This window comes from Osmerus mordax, chromosome 6 (assembly GCF_038355195.1).
Source record: "Osmerus mordax isolate fOsmMor3 chromosome 6, fOsmMor3.pri, whole genome shotgun sequence".
Lineage (NCBI taxonomy): Eukaryota > Metazoa > Chordata > Actinopteri > Osmeriformes > Osmeridae > Osmerus > Osmerus mordax.
This window is the reverse complement of record NC_090055.1, coordinates 8,286,457-8,304,979: the sequence shown is the minus strand read 5'-3', so window position 1 is coordinate 8,304,979 and position 18,523 is coordinate 8,286,457. Positions and strand designations below refer to the sequence as shown.

Genomic DNA, 18,523 nt, shown 5'->3' with positions numbered 1-18,523 from the left:
GACATCATAATACCCCTCATTCAGAAACACAAATATATTTCATATCATTACTCTCAAATGGTCTGTCTTTGATTAATTGCCAGTTCTGTTTGACGTCTGTGGTACAGTGTTGCAGTCTAAAGATTGATTAACACTAGTGCTTAAACTGATGCTGTAGCTTGTCAGGTCAGGGGTTTGATGAATGGCAATCCTGCTTTGAGTCCAGTGTTTACTTTACTAGTCATTTGGATTAATTAATCACAGTCACAATTATATGACATGGATGGTTGAGGATGCCGCCCTCATCTCCCCATTTGTCTTTAGGCTCATTATTCATTTTTTCCCACTACCTGTCTTATAAGTTGGAAGTCTTGGACACACATTCCCTTAGGAGCTATCATGTTAAGAAAAGATTAACCATCGCTCACTTATTCACCAACTAATTCACATAAATCCAATCAGTGAATTTATGCAAAACACCAACAACAGCAACTCTGTTGCTTATCTATTTTAGGCACATTTTAGACATCAAATCTTGTATATTGTTGAGAGCAAGTTAAGGTTCACGCACTGCAGTCCTCTACTGAATAAAAATAATAGGATTGAGTACCTACTTAAAGAACACTATGTATTTGTTTTCATTCAACGAAATGAAAACGTTGAATTGTTGTCCCCCCCAACCCCCCACCCCCATTGTGAGGCACAAAGGTCAAATTACGTTTTTTATTGTGGAAATTCAAGGATAATATGAGCATAACAGAAGAGAATACTAACAAGACAGTTATCATGTATCAGTCAGGGACAACCTATGACAAAGCCTTCTCCAGCCACACGGCCCTCCATCACTGGGTTACTTCCATGTCATTGATTGTTTTTTGTTTTTATTGAGCACAGGCTTTAAAAAACAAAACAATTTAATCACACACATGTATATCTTGAGCTGTGTAATTCATACAGTCATAACAAGTGTCACATTACATTTTAGCTTTCATTTACCACATTTTGGTGAATTTGAGATTTAACTTTGCCCTTTAAGCTGTGAGAGCTCATGAATATAGGCCACAAACAGCTTGGTCCCTTCAATGTAGTTGAACCTAGAAGGAAACACACAGATACATTATTTGTATAGTATATTAAAATCTTATGAAAAGATTTGAGGAAACCTATGGTAACGTATGCCAGGGAGTCCACAGGATGAACTGCACACAGGTATGAGGGCAGTCACTAAAGATGTGATTATGGGAAACGTATGTTTGTCTGCATGTGGAGGAAGCGTGTGTCTTTACCGGCTGATCTTCTCATTCTGAGAGTGTTCTCCGTCGTCGTGGGCGCCGATGGGCAGCATCATCACACTCTTCCCAGTCTCCTCCTGGAAGTTCTGCGCAATGGGAATGGTAGACCCTTCTCTCACCAGCTCCGGCTCCACTCCAAACACTAGCACGCACACAACCGCCTTTTAACATCCAGCCAGACTAATGCATTTGTACATTTACGTTGTGGGTGCTAGCCTAAGTAACACAACATCTACATGACAACAAGAATGCCATATACTGGAAACTTTCCAGTTTCCTTACATTTAGTCATTTAGCAGACGCTCTTATCCAGAGCGACTTACAGTAAGTACAGGGACATTCCTCCCTAGGCAAGTAGGGTAAAGTGCCTTGCCCAAGGACACATCATTTGTCACGGCCTGGAATCGAACCGGCAACCTTCTGATTACTAGCCCGAATCCCTAACCGCTCAGCCACCTGACTACCTTACAACACACGCACACAGATGGACACACATTTTCCCAGTAACTGACCGTCTCGGATGGCCTTCTGTCCAGCCACGTACTGAGGATCCTTGAGGTCAGCCACCCACGGTTTGGCCCCTACAGTGGCGATGACCCTCAGAATGCTGGGACTCTTCCGACTGGCAAACACCTGCTCCAGGTGCTCCTTCACCTTTTGGAGAGAGAAGGGGTGTGTCTCAGAGAGCGCATGCAGTACCAGAGAGTCTAATCCCGAGGAGCTTGTTTCAGTATCAGCGCCTCCTCCATACCTTCCTCTCCACGTCTGAGGGCACCATGTCGGGTACGTGGCGGATGGAGAACTTGCCGGTGACCCGCCGGGGTATGACGGTCTTGATGCCGGGTTCGGAGAATGCTCCTTGGATTCCGTGGATGGACAGAGACGGGTAGCGCCATCGGGCCATTAGTACCTCCTCCTGCAGAACGTCATAACACACAAATATGCATCATTGGACGTGGGTAATTAGCATAATACACACACTGTAGCAACTATGCAGAGCTTGTTGATTGTATTGTCCTATTTTCCATGGTAACCATACAGGATTCATACAAGTAGGTATTTTGTTTTTTTCTAGAGCAGAACTAAATATTATTTCTAGTATCTACAAAGTGTGCCTGATCAAATCCACGAGGTACCACACTTTTGTGCCTTGCAGGAAGTGTTGGACTCCAGCTGTGTTTTTCAGCTCCTCCAAGCTGAAGTTGATGTTTTCATAAAGCTTTCTCTCCACATCAGTGAGGGGCGCTACGGCATCAGTAACCCCTGGAACAAGGATCTTTCCCGTGTGGTCCATCAAACTTCCTGTTGAAGAAAAAAGGGACATGTCATCTCTAGGTACAGACACACGACACAGACGTAACGTACACAGATGGGTGTGTTACAACAATGCATGTCGGGTGAAATGGGTAAATGTCTCACCCAGGAGGGAGATCAGATCAGACATGGGCTCATGGATTGAACCTCCAAACACTCCAGAGTGAAGGTCTTGTTTGGGGCCATCTACCTGGAAGAACACAGGACACAAACATTATCAGTGACTGACTGGGGAAATATGTTCCTTTATAAAACTCCTGATGTGAAATGATCATGAGCAAAAAGGTCTCTAGATAGGCAAGCAAGCTGATCGATTGTTTGAGTGAGTGACTGATTGATTGATTAATAATTGAACTGATTGTGACCTCCACTAAGAAGTAGCTGCTTCCCCTGGTTCCATAGGTCAGAGCCGGAGTGTTTGAGGTCCACACGTTGTCGGAGATGACGATGAAGTCCACGTCTGAGAAGAAGCTGTCGTTCTTCCTCCTGGTGAGCTCCAGAAGCCCGTGGGAGCCCACCTCCTCCATGCCCTCGATGATGAGCTTGACGTTCACGGGAACCTCCTGAGATACACAGGTATCAAAAGTAAATCAGTCAGCTGCACCTCTCTAACCATGATGTCGACTTCACAACCAACCATGATAACATGGTGATGAGTATAATGAATTCAATAAAATGTTTCAATTTAAATGAATTCAAATCAATTGAAACATCTTGTAGGTATATGTGTGATGGGGCACCATCACCTGTTTTATGGCTTTGTAGGCTTCTATAGCATGAAGCCAGGCCAAGACTGGGCCCTTGTTGTCTGTGGTCCCTCTGCCATACAGGTTGCCTGGGAGACAGATAACATAACATAACTTTATTATCCATTACATTTACATAACATATATATTTGCATTCTGGCAACATAGTATAGACACACCCAAGGTATTCGCAAATCTGCGTTATCCCTACCACTGATCTCAGTCAGGGTGAATGGGTCAGTGTTCCAGCCGTCCTCCCTCCTGGCTGGTTGCACGTCCACGTGGCCGTAGATGCAGAGTGTGGCCTTCTCCGGGTCTCTCACAAACTCAGCCAGCACAACAGGAGGCAAGGGGACTGTCTGGCCACTGGGCAGCTTCATAGGACAGTCAGTGGTTGACAGTCACTTTACAAGACACAGCTTTACTCCGTATCAAAAGAAGTTGATCTGAAGTAACTGTAGCAGAAAACCGATCACATCTTGGACTTCATGGGCTACGGCATTCGTAAGGAGTCATCGGCGAAGGCTATAGGAGGACACACTTCTGTGTTCTTACACCCTGTGAAGACTAGGTGGAGGAGATGTTTCTGCCAGTATTTACCTGATGCGTTCCTACATCTGCCAGCTCCACGCTGCCCCCCATCTCTCTGATCCTCTCTGCTGTCATGTTCAGCAGCCGATCAATCTGTCCCCACATGGCCGGGTCACCTGAGTCACTCTGGATGGCCACCCAGTCCCCCAGCCTCTGAGAGGGAGAGCACAGATGCAGAGCACAAACATTGCTGCCTTGTCATGTACTGTACATTCCAAAAGTATTTAGGGAGGGAACTCATTTTGCATTACATGGACAACCACTACATCATAACAACAAGCTGACTTAGTTTATGTATTTACTATGACAGAAAATGTGTTCCTCCCTCACCTGGACAAAATGGTTTTGGTTCTGATCAATGTACTGGAACAGAGGCTTCAACATGATGCTGGTTTCAGGAGATTTGGACAGCAAAGAGATGGAAAAAGAGGAGAAGGGTGTAGCAAGGAGTTCGCATGAGCAATCCTGTGGCAAGACTAACAAGGAGCTTTTACAAAACCAAGCATATCCTGTTATTTTCTTACCACAGCCAACAGACAGGACTCCCTCAGGCACACTGAGGGAGTGTCTACTTGTCTTTGTCTTCCTACAGTTTGTATGTGTTTTTTTTCTGGATGTTGCAATGCCAGGGCTCAAAGTTTGAAATTCGAAGTTCAGCACTTTGAAGGAAATAATTTCTAGAGAACTCTGTTTAGACATCGATGATGGAAGTCATCCCTTACAAAAAAGAAGTCTATTAAAGTATACTATAAGTGTGGATAGTACACTTTTAGTAAACTTTTAGTAGACTTTTGATATACTTTTAAGAAGTATGCTTACAAAATAGTTCACTTTTGATATACTTTTAAGAAGTATACTTAGAAATGTTGTTTGTTCGAAATACAAATGCAACTTCATGAATTTCGTTTTTTAAATGTGTCTGCTTAGAATGTAATGTTTTTGCGTGGTAATTGTCATTTTTGTGCTGATTTACTATTGTAACCATGAGTTAAATGACTGTTACGTTTGATAAGAAGAGCTGGATTACTTCAACGTTAGTGCATATGCAGTAAATATCTTCTTTCAGCTAATAATCTGCAGTGTCACTTGGCGAGGGCCCCTGTTCTCGTCAAGTGACGCAAGATCGGCGGCGTTTGAGGGGCCCCTTAACATTCACATAATAAATAATAGTAAATGGACATTTATTAAGTTTACTTCTTGAAATACTTACATTAATTGAAAGTGCACTTGAAATTATTCCAGAGTATACTTTGAGGTACTTTAGGAAGTATACTTCATGAACTGAAAGTGCACTACACAGGTTACGTTAGAGTATTCCAAAGTATACTTTGAAGTACTTTAGGAAGTATACTTCATGAACTGAAAGTGCACTACACAGGCTACTTTACAGTATTCAAAAGTAAACTTCAAAGTGTACTAAATGACCTAAAAAGTGGGCCAATTCAGTTTACAAAGTACACAAATAGTATATAAATAAGTACACTGCTAGTATACTTGAAGTACCATGATAATAGTATATTTTCTATACTTAAGTATACTTACAAATTAAACTTGAAGTATACTTCTTTCTCGGGGATTGCCAATGGACAGGATTAAAGGAACCTTCTTAACAGTTTCACAACTGAATGCCATCCTGGTCATGGCATCCTACCAGTTCCAATATAATGGCTCAACAATGAGCTTATCAATATTGACAGCATATATAAATTCCAATAACCATTGATAAAAACTTTAATTCAAAGTTCTCTGTCTGTTATGTTCAAATATCACCAGCAGATGGCAGAATAATCTTAGAAAATGGTTTGCGATTGCTTCTGCCTGATTAAGTACCAAACCATGAATGGAATCACAACAGCAGAAAATCACTCTACAACAAACTGGACAATGTGGACATATTTCTAGCTTACTGACGGACATCGTTTTTTATTTTATTTTGTCATGATCTAATACTAAATGTTGAGAACTTTGCGCAACAATGTTGACACGCGTTCGGTGTCTGGTTCAGTTGTTTATTTTTGGGTTTCTTCTGTGAAGGGGGGCAAGCCACTATCTAGCTAAGCGCTGTCAACTTGTTTTGTTGTGGGTCTAGGCCAACTCAAATGTGAGTTGAAAGGCGTCTTGCACATTCATGGTAGATTTGAAGATGTTTGCTAAAGAATGTGTATTTATACGATAACCAAACATGACTAGCTAGCTAACCAGGACAGATAGACTAGTACTAGCTAACTGGGTATTAAAGCCACCGTCTGTATGTCATTATGTTTGTCCCACACAGACAAGGACACACTACTACCTACCCACTGTATCCTAACTGTCTGTGTTTCCTTTTATTCCCTATTCAGATACATATTTAGCTGTTAGCAGTGTCTGAACATGATCCCCAGATTGCATTGGACGTATTGCTGATAGTGACTTCATGCATGTACAGTCATTTGGAGTTAGCTAGGAAGTTAATCATGTTCTGCTCCCTTTCTCAGGGTAGCCGTTAGTGCTCTAGTGAGCACATCAGTCTGATGGTCTTCAGCTAACAGACGAGCTACCTTAGCCATGTCTGTGACCTCACTCCTGCGCAGTGCTATGAGGTAAGCAAAGATGCTGACATATGTAAGTGGTCCATTTTTCTAGTACTGTAGGTGTGAGAATATCAGATCGCAGTTGGGAGTGATCCCAACATCTCTACGACCTACAAGGTGACAGTGACAAGGGTTAACACTTAACTTGAACCCCAGTTGAACAGCCTAGCCATTTGATACCAGGAATATATCAAGTAGACGTTCATATCAGGTCAACAACCAGTATGGGGAAAAGTAGGCTACATTCTCATAAGCATCTCACGCTCTGCTCATCAATATCCTCTCCTTACTCATCCCAACCCGTACACACAGGGTTGTAGCTTCTAAAGATGGTAGTGATGTTGATGATGATGAATCTTGGTAGAGCTGGTCGTCCTCCAGCCTGGTCTATGTCACCCTTGTGTCCTTCAGAGTGGGAAACAAACGCGTCAGAGCACACCTCATCCAGCACAGGGCCCTCTCGGGGGCGGACGCCATCAACGCCCTCCGGCCGTTCTACTTCGCGGTGCACCCAGACTTCTTCGGACAGCACCCCAAGGAAAGGGTAAGGGCCTTCTGGAGGTGTCGTGCTCGTGTGGTTGTTACCTGGCCTGTGTTGTGATTAAGTAGTAGTTGCATGTCTGAATGTGATCTCTCGTCGTTTCCTACTCAAAGCTGATTGGACGAGAGGGACATAGGAGAACCTCTTCTTTGGTGTTTGAGAACGAGGACCCAAAGTTTCAGAAGACATTGAAGTCCAAATGGGGCTAATCTTTGTTTTCTTCTATATAGGAAGTGAACGAGAATTCCCTGAAGAGGCTCAATGGCTACCTGGAGAGCCTTCAGAAACCTGGAGGGAGCTCGGTTCACGCCACCAAGCTGACATTCTACGTGAGGGAGACTAAGGAGAACAACAGTGTTCAGAATGACATCCTTGCCACCGGTCAGTACCCGCCTCCTAAAGCGTTTCACACATCAAGTCTTAGCTTTTAGAGTTATAGAGTATAACTGCTATCCTGTGGACTTTCTGCCTGCATTTCCCAGGGTTCCGTTCAGTGAGCTTTACTCTGCAGACCAGAGATGTACTGAGCACAGTGATTGATGTCCTCCAGTCTTGCAGTCTGTCTGTAGAACACATGAAAGCCCTGCAGGCCAACACCGAGTCATCCAGGAAGTCAGCCAGGAAATTAGCTGCACAGACAGGAAGTCCCTTCTACAGGTACACAAAACCAGATTGAAACAGAACGAAGGGGAATGCAGTCTGCTATCCATCCATACCCACAAAAGGGATCTATAAGGGTAGTGATTCTACCCAAACTGAATTCCCCTGTACTGCTCCTCTTTGAAGACCCATCAAGTGGGACAAGACCTACTACTCCTTCACTGGCTTCAGAGACCCAGAGCAGGAGCTGGAGCAGGCCAAGGCTGTGGAGCCCAACCTCAGGTAGACAGAGCATCTACTGTTACCATGACTACCCATCGAGTAGATACAGCACCTCCTATCACCATGACCAGGGCTTGTTTACCAGGTAAACAGGGCTCTCTGCTCTTGTGCCCTCTAGTCTGTGGCTGAGGACCAATGAGAAGGAGGCCAGCAGGAAGCAGAGAGACAGCCTCCCCCGCAGGGTCGAGCTGGAGAGGCTGAAGAAGGAGCTGTGTCAGCAGTTTGCCATCGAAGACATCAGGCAGGTTTCAATATCAACTCAATGCTGTTTGGATACTTACTCTGTGCTCGATTGCTTCTGCCTGGGCATGATTGAACCAATGGGATGGTCCCAAGTTCTCCCCACCCATCTGGCCCTCCAGCCGGGGTTATTTAATGTGTTTTCTATAACCATTAACAGATGCTCAAACTGTTACTTTAGCCTCATTTGATTAGAGACTTTGATCGGCTAGTTTACCATTCAAGACGTTGCCTGACTGTATTGAATTAGACTTAGAGATGTACTTGAAATGTCTTTCATTCTGTCTAATTTAACTAAGGTAAATATATATCTAGTGAACTTGAGTTCCTGTGAAACATGGAATTTAATTGATCCCCCCCCCCCCCCCACACACACACACACACACACACACACACACACACACACAGGTGGCAGCGCACCTGGGGAGTCTCACACCGATGCTGCCAGCTGCAGAGTCTGAGCCGTCTGTCCCAGCAGAACCCAGAGGCTGTGCTCAACCTGCGAGGTACAACACACACACACGCATACAACATTGAGCCTCCATCCCCACAGGCATCTCAGACTATGGTGGAATAGGAACTGACATGCTCTTCTCCTTCCTCTATAGGACACACCATTGTATTTACTGACCAATCAGGAATGAATGCCTTGGGTCATGTGATGCTGGGATCCATGGATGTCCATCACCAGTGGGCCAAGGTTAGCCTTGTTTGTGATCCCAATCCCTGTGTGTGTGTGTGTGTGTGTGTGTGTACTGTGTTTAAACACGAGCATTTGTAGGTGCTCTTGTTTACCTGTGTGCACATGTGTGTATTCGTTCACGTGTATGTGTGTGCGTGTAATACGTGTGTACATAAATGTGTGTGCCCCCCTTGCAGCTGTTCGAGCGTCTCCCTAGCTACCGTTCCCTGAAGCAGCAGGCTGATTGGCTGAAGGAGCGGATTAGCCTGCTGCTGGGGGGCATCCAGGTGGTCCACGTAGAGCGCCTGGGCCCCCTGCTGGCCATCGAGGAGCACTACAGCACCCTCAACGCCTTCCACAAGAGGCTGCTGCCTCGGAGGCTGGCCCTGCACCCACGCAGCCTGCAGGGGCTGGCCATGACCCTGGAGAGGTACTGCCCTCACCACACGCACACTATATACACCGCTCTCACCAAACACTCAAACCCAAGGAACATTCTGCTATATTTGGGTTTGTGTAAGGCTTTTCAGAACACTCGAACTTCAGAAGCTAGGGTATGAGTTTGTCTGTGTAAGATATATGCTGCTACTCAGGAAGTCTGGATGTCTATGGATGTGTTTGTTTGTGTGTGTGTGTGTAGTGGTCGTTCCAGCCCTAGTCTTCATGAGCTGGGCCACTTCATCATCCCGGCGACGTGTGAACCAGTCCTGCTGCAGAATTTCCTCCAGAATCAGGCCAGAGAGGCCCGGCGGAGAATCAAACTCAAAAACCAGTGAGTCACATGAGTCCTGTCAAACACTGGGGCCAGTAATGGATCCAAACCCTGACTGTGTACAAACGGTTTACCCTGTTAGCGTGTGTTTGTATGTCTGCGTGTGTGTATGTCTGCGTGCGTGTGTGTGTGTGTGTGTGTACCACGCACTTACACTGTGTACGTCGAGAAATTCTCCCCTGAGCTCGTCTCTCCGTGTCTCCCCCAGGCTGCAGGCGGAGGAGGACCAGGCGATGCAGGGCTGCCTCCAGACCCTGGCCCTCCTCAGCCTGTCCAAGGAGCCGGGCATCACCTCCAGCCAGATGATCCCCTGCTGCCACAGGCTCCTGGAACTCCGCTCCCCCCTCCTCCAGGACCTCCGCCTCTGCATCTCCCACTTCTACTCCGTCATGCAGGACGGAGACCTTTGCATCCCCTGGGACTGGAAGGGCTGAACCACACACGCACGTTGCACACACACACACACATACACACACACAAACACAGACTCATCACAAGAGACTAGCCACCACAGACATGCCAGCAGACCTCGAGGGGCCTGAACCCTGATGGTCCTAAGGTCCCATCCCTGTTGGGTTGAACCTGATCACCTGCAGGACTCAACACTGGTCGTAACCATGGAGAGGAGAACAGACTTGACCCTGGTACTGGGACAGGCATGAGAGACAGGCAGGTGGATAGGTGGAGATCAGACCGATGGGTGAAGAGACACAGAGGTGGACTAACGGATAGACAGAGGTCCTAGCCAAGGACTTTCTAGAGCTCATCCATGATTCAGAACAATCTGCCTTTTGAAGAATTATTATAATCCCAATCATAGAGTTTTATTTTTATTGTTGGGTGCACTAATATACAGAAGACTATAACAGTTAATTCTAAGCAAAGTTACCTTTGTAGGTAAAGGTACTTTTATTTGTGTGTGAAGCTAATCAAGATTTAAATGGGATTTGTGGAATAATGTATTTAAATAAGACAGTCTTTGATGGGCTAAACGTATTCACATTGCACCTTACTTGAATCTCTGTGGATGAAGTTGAGAGAGCAAAATCTGGTGCTTAGTCACATATATGCTACTGTCACACATGAAACTGTGAGACAGCCTGTTCCATGTCAGTAGACCTATTGCTGTTGGTTTTAACACGCACCACAATGTTGCACTGTTTCAGAATCCAGAATTTCATAGCTTGCTTTCTATAGAGCTTGCTTTCCACATACTCATGTAGGTCAGAAAGACCCAATCAGTGTTGACGTGTGATGTGTTGAGCATGTCTGCCGTGGAAGTTGATCCCGTGCTGTTGGTGGTGTACAACCTGGCAGTATTATCCAATCAATGGATAGATTGTATTTTAGAAAAGGGAACTTGTCTGCCTAACAATAATGCAATAATGAGACTCCTTGTTTTGGACAGTAAGATGTAATGGGAAAAGGTATTGTACATTGAAGCTAAATGACTTGTTTGTAAACGGTTTTACTTGACAGTATTTGTATCAGTGGTCAGTTGGAACACTTTTAGATTGTTACAAAGGGCAACAAATGCATACATATAACTATACATACTTAAAATATTTGAATCATTTCATTTGTTACTGTAAACCATTCTCAGTAAAAGAGCTGCTAATAAATTGGATGAAATCTGAAACTGAGGTGTGGATTTGATACTATTTTAAGCCTTAAACTGTGTGTCACCATTCATGTCTTCACAGCTCTCCTAGGTAGAGCTAGGAGATCTGTAGCACTCTGTCCAGTGGGCTGAATGTCACATGACGACCATGCTAAACGACCATGTTTCCTGCAGTCAGCTGTGCCATGAAAACAGCTTTAAGTGTGTTGCCTGCACATGTACATCAATTCAGACATCACGTGTAAATAAATTTTATTTTTTCATATTCTGCCTCGAAGCAGTTTTTAGATAATTGCAGATGTCAGAATCCTCTCACAGAACAGAATGAATGGGGCCATTAATCTGCTCCACAGACAGACAAGACAGACGGACAGGAAGACAGACAGGAAGACAGACAGGCGCCACAGGGAGCTCCTCCCCTTCCATCTCTGTGGTTCTTAGGAGCAGTCCAGAGGCCCTGGGCTCTTGACATGCTGGGAGAAGCAGCTTGGAGAAATGATAAAAGGGTGTAATATGAAGGGGTCCGTGGGGGGGGGGGGGGGTGACAACATGCATGAGGGGGGAGGGGGCGGGCTCTCATTTGCGCTGGACTTGTGTGAAGGAGGAGGGCATCTGGATGGGCTGGAGGGGCGTGGAGGGCTGGTAGGGCGGCACCGGCTTCTTCCGTGTGTCAGGGGAGGGCGTGGCTAGTGACGGGGGTAGGAGCTGGTTCCGTTTGATGATTTGTAGAGCCAGTTGTGTGTTCCCTGTGAGAGAGAGGGACGTTACCACGACACCATCAAGACTGTCCCATCTTTCAATCGTGTGTGAGAGACATTGCCCACTGTTGCACGGCTTAATGCAACACGCATGTCCGGGTCTGTGCGTGTCCACCCACCGTTCTGTAGCTCCAGGTAGACCCCCAGTAGTATCGCCTCAGGAGGAATCTCCTTAGTGTTGACCATGGAGGCCGCCTGGAGATGAGGAAGACGGCATCAAAAAAGGACTACAAAACATGGCCGACTCTCAAGCCGACTCCGTAGGCTACGCATGTCGCGTGCGTGTCTGTGTACCTGATGCAGGCACTTGCGGGCCTTCTCGTACTCGCTCCTCAGACAGTAGGCGCTGCCCAGGTTGAAGAGCATCATGGCCCGGGCAGAGTTCACCGTGCTGGGGTAACACTGGGGGGTTTGCTTCCCTGCTACAGTGGAAAGGGGAATAGAGACACACACACACACACACACCTTCATTAGGCTGTCAGCTCTGACACACATATAACCAATATCAAATCGATGAACAATTAACAGAATGTATTTTGCATATTGTAAGGTCAGAATACAGTGTCCTTGGGACTGTGTGTGTGTGTGTGTGTATACTCACAGGACTCGACAGGATCAAGATCCCCTTTGTCTGAACCTGCAGACAATAACACAGATAATCAAAGCGAGCGAGCGAGGGAGAGAGAGAGAACAGGGTTGCCACTCTTTTCTAGAACCTATTCAGAAACTCTCGTCCATAAACTACCAATTTAACTTTAATATCCTGAACAAAGCATAGCCCGCTCAGATGACAATATTATCAGTTTTGGTCAGCTCTGACAGACAGCCAAGTTGATCATATTCAACTGAAGGAAAATAGGAGAACGTTGAAATAGCTGTCCAGGACAACACAGGAAAATCTTATCTCTCTCATTTCCCATGACAGGAAGAATAGTGAACTGTTTTCCAGGGCCGTGGGGGGAGCCCTGATGTACGGGTGAGTGAGTCAGACAGGGTGAACGACAGGTCAGGGGAACAGGGCTGACCTAGGTCCTGTTCGCTGGGCGACACGCCCAGGGACACGTCCGTCACGTTGTCGGGGTTGAGGTGGGTGATGGCGTCTGAGATCCTGTCCATGGAGATCAGAGCCTCGGCAGCGTACAGATGACCTAGGAACCTGGAGGAGGGGAGGAAGGAGACATCAACTCACCAACTCTCCCTCTCATCGAAACATCTGCACACAACACCGGGAGAGAGACGAGAGACAGACATAGACCGCAAGATAAAGAGAGATACAGAGAGACGGAAATACATTTACATTTAGCAGACGCTCTTATCCAGAGCGCCTGCTAAGTGCCTTGCCCAAGGACACAACATCATTTGGCACGGCCAGGAATCAAACTGGCAACCTTTCTGATTAATAGCCCGGTTCCCTAACCGCTCAGCCACCTGACCCCCAAACAGAGACAGAGACACCCAGCCAGAGGTTCTTACTTGAGGGAACCGGACAGCTTGGTCTGGTGAAGCAGCTTCTCAGCATGGTTGAGGGCCATGAGGTTGTCTCCCAGCGCCAACGCCACATAGGCACTACACGCCAGGATAGAGCACCTGCACACACACACACACACACTCCATCAGCATGATGCAAGATAGTCAAGTAAAACAAAAGGTAACGAGAAGGCACATCTCTTCCTACCTGAGGTTCTCTACTTCCTGTTTCCTCAGGGGAGAGGACGGGGCTGCCGACAGGAACTTGTCACCTTCTTGCCCCTTCCCGCTGAACACACACACAATCAGTACGTTATATATACATTATATACACACACGTGTGTATGTAATGTGTGTGTATGTAATGTGTATGAGAGTCCCTCTCTCTCTCTGACCTGCAGGCGTCGCTGTTCTCGCTGCCGCTCTCTGTGCTTCCTGATTGGCTGGAGGTCTTGGAGCTGCTGTTGGGCTTGCCCTCCTGCTGGGGGTGCTCTGGGAGGAGCAGCAGGCCGTTCCTCAGGCAGATGGCTGCAAACTCCATACTGGCCACTGGGATGGCCGCCGACTGGCCCTCGCTGCGCACACACACACACACAGCCATGTAAATGTAATGCCAGTCCGGCATATACACACTACAACAAAGACTATTCATCTGTGGACTTGGTAGCACACAGTGTGTGTCACTGAGGTCCTCCGCTCCAGCCTCCCAGAATGCACCCGCTTACGGTCAACCAATGTCACCCAGCAGGAGGACCACCGCATCCCCCTGCTGGTCAGTCCTGGTATTGTCTTGAGTTAGGGGAGGTACTGACCTGTAGATAGTGTTCTGGGTGGACTGGGAGGCCAGGACGATTTTACGATGGTAGCCCTGGCCCACGATGGACTGGACTATGCCCTTTTTACTGGGGAGCCCCTTGCTCTCCTGCTCCGAACTCTGGAATGAGGTAAAAAAAAAAAGGTCAAGAGTGAGTGAGCATAAGCGGAAGAGAGTGTGTGTGTGTGTGTGTGTGTGTGGGGGGGGGGGAACCAGCTCTCAGCCTCACCCCCTTGTTGGCGGCGATGCAGCACTCGGCTAGCCTTAGCCAGAGGCGGGGGTTGGAGTGATACACCTGCACGGCCTCCACGAGACACTCGAAGGCAGCCAGGGGCCGTCCGATGTGCAGCAGCTGGATGCCACAGTTGTACAGCAGCTCGTAGCGCTTGTTAGCCAGCAGCGCACACATGGGGATGCCTGCAAACTTCTTAGCTGGAACGGAAATGAGGTCACGCGCGACAGCCAATCAGCAGGTGAACCAGAGGAGAGCCCGCAAAATGGTCGAAAAATGCAGAGCTCCTTATCTTTAAATTCTCTCATGTGATTGGAGGACATCATGAGGAAGTGTGTGGGTTCTCTGCACGCCTGTTGCCAAACTAGTCATATTTGATTTGTTCGGACACTGTTCAGTTACACACACACACAGACAGCGGACTCACATTGGCCGTTGCTCCCGTCTCCTAGCTGAGCACAGGTGTGGTCGTTCTCCTGGAGCGCCTTCTTGAAGTAGAAGATGCCCAGGTTGTGTTTGCCCATGGCAAAATGGATGCAGCCTAGATTGTTCCAGAACATGCAGCGCACGCACTCACCTGCCACCCCCGAGAGACAAGGAAGAACACACGCGTTAGACGCGGCCTAAGCGCGGATGCGTGTGCATGCTGTGAGCGTGTGGCGGCCATGTCAGCGCTCACCAGTCTTGATGGCCCCCGGGTGCTCCGCGATGTTGGAGCTGTTGAGCAGCTTGACGGCTTTCCGGTAGTTTCCTCTCAGGTACTCGAAGTTGCTCTTGAGGAAGAGTGAGGGAGCGGACTAGGGGGAGAGGGAAGGAATATGTCTCAGACACAGACACATCCTTCCTGCTCCACTCCACACAAACACAGCCATAGCACTTGTATTTGAGTGGAACAGTGGCACTGAGAGGATGTGGATGAAGCTGATTGGTTAATGAATAGCTACTCACATTCCCGGCTGTGTTCATCACAGACTTGATCTCCCTTTTACAGGCCTTGGAGGACTTCATCTGGATGTAGGCTCGTACCTTGTACTGTGGACAGGAGCAACATAGCCAAATGTCACGTCAGACAACAGATTTTTGCTCGAAAGATCCTACGGTCAACTGATACTGACCACAGATCAGTATCGGAGCAGACATTGATGTGAACTGACCTGATGCATCTTGGATTTAGCAGCTTCGATCATGGCTACAAACTCGGCCTTCTGGTTGACGCCATCTTTGTTTGTGTTATTGGTGCTCTGGAATTAGAGGTGTGGGATCAATACAAAATAAAGTAACATTGGAAGCTCATTATATACTAACAGAAAAACAAAACATTTCTTTGCTAGCTAGAAATCACCACAAATCACAAGCCTGATCTAAGTAGTTGTTATGTCCAAAAGAAGTGGATTTCAAAGTGAAATAAAGGAGTTGACAAAGCACTTGAGATAAGCGGATAGGCTATCTGCCCTGGTCTAGCCTAGCTCAGCCTGGGCCTGCCCTTGGATGGTGGTGGTTGTGTCTGGGTAACCTGTCCTCCTGCCATCTCTGTCAGCTTCTCCTGAATGAGGTCTGCAGCCTCCACTGCAGCATCCCTGTGGATGTAGAACCTGCACCTCCCTCCACACCCTGCCTGCACACACATCCTGGGAGTGAGAACTGACGCCGTAACGGAAAGCTCCTGACAGCACAGCCTGGCCAAAACTCCCTCAAATGACGGCAAAAGCTAAATCCCAAGAGATGTACTACATGAGAACTAGTAGGGGCCGCACCGTACAGAAAACACAGAATAGAAATCAAAGCAAGGTCATTAGCACTGTTGCTGGATGCTTGTTTGGCATAAATATTGCTCGGTGCAGGGCACCGGCCTGTCGTCCTCCGGGAAAGCCTACCTCTCCTTTCCCGTTCTTGTTGTTCCCCTGCACGGTCAGCTTCTCCAGGACAGCCAGCAGATGCAGAGCCTTCTCAGACTGGAACGTGAGGAGGTACAGGTCCACCAGCAAGAAGCACACCGCCAGCGCAAACTTCTCTTCTAGGACAAATGAAAGCCATCAAGCCATGCCGAACTGTGGCGTCGAGCGCAAGGCTGCTAAAGGTGGGCTAGCCCGTTAGCGCCGCTTGCTCCAGTGTAGGGTCGGCGTATGTTCATACACAGTGACTGCATAAACATTTGAGTTCACGTCACACCAGAAGCGGGAAAAGATACCAACACATACCAAAAGGTTCAAGAAACTGATAGAGCTTCTCTCCAATGAGGATGGCTTCAGAGTACTGTCTCATATGGTAGTGAATAATGGCTTGGTTGTAGTACAGCAGGCTGTTCTCTACATCATCCAAACCGTCAATGTCCTCAACTGAGGTGTGTACCTACACAAACAACATAACCAAATAAGCATTTGTTACAGCACATGTAGCATTTACATTTAGTCATTTAGCAGACGCTCTTATCCATAGCGACTTACAGTAAGTACAGGGACATTCCCCCCGAGGCAAGAAGGGTGAAGTGCCTTGCCCAAGGACACAACGTCATTTGAAATGGCCGGGTATCAAACCGGCAACCTTCTGATCAGTAGCCCGATTCCCTAACCGCTCAGCCATCTGACCCCAGCCATAGCAACCACACTTTCTGTTTAGTTTTGAGTTTCCCAACTTTCTAACTAGAAGAACCTGTTAGAATGCAATTAGGACACATGAGTCAAGTTGGCTTGGTGCTTGGACATAGGTTGACGCACCTGGTTTTTCATTGCAAGGAGCGTCTGATTCAAGGTGCTTGTGGTGGTCTGGCCACTTTTGTAGAACTCTGCTATCGCTCTGTTCAAAGCGATCTTGTAGTCCTCCTTATTCAATTCCTGCAGGTGCTGAAGGTGCTTCAAAGACACATCGTAGTTTCCAGCCTGTAATACAATATATGAACGCATGTGTTTACGCAACCCAACTTACAGCTATCCCTGAATACTAAGAATAACATTACAGGCATCTAGAGTGGGTGTGTTGTTTACCGTGAAGGCTTCCAGTGCGCTTGCTGCCATCTCTTTTTCCTGGTCTGACATGCCAGGGGAAGAAGTGTTGTCGTGTTTAGCTTCGTTTTGTTCTGTTGATACAACATCATAACACTAACTAATGACGCCCTTAACCTGACAAATAAATCAGTTTTAGATAGAATAATAATAAAATATGACAAAAGAGTGGACCAGCAATTTAATCTGGCTCTTTATGGGTGTGTTGCAATTTAAGTAACTAGCTCTAGCTATCCAGCTAGGCTAAATCCCAAAACATTCCATAGTAACGGCCATGACATTAGCATGAAAAGCTAGCTAGCTAGCAATAGTTTGTTTTCAAAAGGTCAAACCTCTAATTACAGTTATCTAGATGTAGTTAATACCATCCAACGTAATGTTCTCAATAACATCTTAATAGTTTTAGTGGTTAGTGATACATATCTTAGCTCAATTAGCTAGCTAATGCTAAATACATCCCCCAAACCAGTGCCCCGCCGTACGTAGTTGCAATATACTAGTAGACTGGATACGGTAGCTTCCATGCTAGCTTTTAATCATGATATAAACCATGGCTATTTAAAAGACTATCACCAAAATGGCAAATTGTAGTATTTTTTTTACCACTGCATTATTTATATAGATAACTAATGATCCAAACAAATGATAACTGCTTGCCAGCTGAATCCCAATTAGCTAGCTAGCATGAGCTAAGCTAACGTTAGCTGCAAGACACTTACCAATGTTTTCTGCCATTTCGAGAATATAGCCTGCTATAAGTGCTTCAAGTAAGTGGAAACCCAAACCAGAATTCGGAAAATGTGGATAACACTACCTGTAGCCACTTTAGCAATAAAAGCAAGAAAACGTATCTCGATTTACCACTGATTTGACAGTGAAACGCTGTCCCAACTCTGACCGACAGCTCTGTTTAGATTTCCGCTGTATTTCTGTATTAGAAAATACCCGCACTAGTAAAGACGCGTATACAGGGACGGCATGAGTGGAGTATACCTCTAGCATCTCCTGTTGGTAAGGAGG

The 18,523-nt window shown here is 46.6% G+C and overlaps 3 protein-coding genes across 9 annotated transcripts; 1 reads left to right on the top strand and 2 right to left on the bottom strand.

Moving 5' to 3' along the window:
• Positions 1 to 688: 688 nt before the first annotated feature.
• Positions 689 to 5,525, bottom strand: LOC136944861 (beta-Ala-His dipeptidase-like). 4 transcript variants are annotated; one of them, XM_067238783.1, is made up of 12 exons: positions 5,465 to 5,521; positions 4,253 to 4,310; positions 3,932 to 4,075; positions 3,543 to 3,705; positions 3,332 to 3,420; positions 2,951 to 3,148; positions 2,691 to 2,775; positions 2,413 to 2,573; positions 2,023 to 2,187; positions 1,784 to 1,925; positions 1,266 to 1,413; positions 689 to 1,073 (listed from the first exon to the last, which is right to left on the bottom strand). In XM_067238783.1, the coding sequence occupies exons 2-12, from the start codon at positions 4,304 to 4,306 to the stop codon at positions 998 to 1,000; spliced, it is 1,425 nt and encodes a 474-aa protein (XP_067094884.1). In that variant the 5' UTR covers positions 4,307 to 4,310; positions 5,465 to 5,521; the 3' UTR covers positions 689 to 997. The 4 variants fall into 4 exon arrangements, with proteins under 4 accessions (XP_067094884.1, XP_067094888.1, XP_067094885.1 ...); XM_067238787.1 differs by lacking the exon at positions 4,253 to 4,310 and having other exon boundaries at positions 5,465 to 5,525; XM_067238784.1 differs by lacking the exon at positions 5,465 to 5,521 and having other exon boundaries at positions 4,253 to 4,312.
• A 368-nt stretch (positions 5,526 to 5,893) lies between these two features.
• Positions 5,894 to 11,354, top strand: tcaim (T cell activation inhibitor, mitochondrial). Its single transcript, XM_067238782.1, has 12 exons — positions 5,894 to 6,023; positions 6,400 to 6,504; positions 6,907 to 7,039; positions 7,267 to 7,417; positions 7,519 to 7,693; positions 7,823 to 7,918; positions 8,037 to 8,159; positions 8,567 to 8,664; positions 8,767 to 8,858; positions 9,038 to 9,270; positions 9,481 to 9,612; positions 9,821 to 11,354. Exons 2-12 carry the CDS (start codon positions 6,470 to 6,472, stop codon positions 10,044 to 10,046), a joined length of 1,494 nt encoding a protein of 497 aa, XP_067094883.1. The 5' UTR covers positions 5,894 to 6,023; positions 6,400 to 6,469; the 3' UTR covers positions 10,047 to 11,354.
• Positions 11,355 to 11,468: 114 nt separating this feature from the next.
• On the bottom strand, positions 11,469 to 18,396 carry cnot10 (CCR4-NOT transcription complex, subunit 10). Of its 4 annotated transcripts, none has more exons than XM_067238777.1 (19): positions 18,223 to 18,396; positions 17,486 to 17,577; positions 17,219 to 17,380; positions 16,703 to 16,853; positions 16,379 to 16,518; positions 15,659 to 15,745; positions 15,453 to 15,536; positions 15,184 to 15,301; positions 14,932 to 15,081; positions 14,502 to 14,704; positions 14,271 to 14,392; positions 13,854 to 14,033; positions 13,667 to 13,747; positions 13,465 to 13,578; positions 13,017 to 13,147; positions 12,593 to 12,628; positions 12,286 to 12,413; positions 12,111 to 12,186; positions 11,469 to 11,979 (listed from the first exon to the last, which is right to left on the bottom strand). In XM_067238777.1, the coding sequence occupies exons 1-19, from the start codon at positions 18,236 to 18,238 to the stop codon at positions 11,810 to 11,812; spliced, it is 2,241 nt and encodes a 746-aa protein (XP_067094878.1). In that variant the 5' UTR covers positions 18,239 to 18,396; the 3' UTR covers positions 11,469 to 11,809. The 4 variants fall into 4 exon arrangements, with proteins under 4 accessions (XP_067094878.1, XP_067094880.1, XP_067094879.1 ...); XM_067238779.1 differs by having other exon boundaries at positions 12,286 to 12,410; XM_067238778.1 differs by having other exon boundaries at positions 16,379 to 16,515.
• Positions 18,397 to 18,523: the final 127 nt, after the last annotated feature.

Coding starts and splice junctions, on each gene's coding strand:
- LOC136944861 (XM_067238783.1), bottom strand. CDS start 4,306: ATGTTGAAGCCTCTGTTCCAGTACATTGATCAGAACCAAAACCATTTT. Junction 1,414..1,783: donor ACAGAAGGCCATCCGAGACG/GTCAGTTACTGG, acceptor TGTGCGTGCTAG/TGTTTGGAGTGGAGCCGGAG. Junction 1,074..1,265: donor CAGAATGAGAAGATCAGCCG/GTAAAGACACAC, acceptor GTTTCCTTCTAG/GTTCAACTACATTGAAGGGA.
- tcaim (XM_067238782.1), top strand. CDS start 6,470: ATGTCTGTGACCTCACTCCTGCGCAGTGCTATGAG. Junction 6,505..6,906: donor CTCCTGCGCAGTGCTATGAG/GTAAGCAAAGAT, acceptor TGTGTCCTTCAG/AGTGGGAAACAAACGCGTCA. Junction 8,859..9,037: donor TCCATCACCAGTGGGCCAAG/GTTAGCCTTGTT, acceptor CCCCCCTTGCAG/CTGTTCGAGCGTCTCCCTAG.
- cnot10 (XM_067238777.1), bottom strand. Junction 14,393..14,501: donor GCATCGCCGCCAACAAGGGG/GTGAGGCTGAGA, acceptor ACCTCATTCCAG/AGTTCGGAGCAGGAGAGCAA. Junction 12,187..12,285: donor CCCGCAAGTGCCTGCATCAG/GTACACAGACAC, acceptor CCTCATCTCCAG/GCGGCCTCCATGGTCAACAC.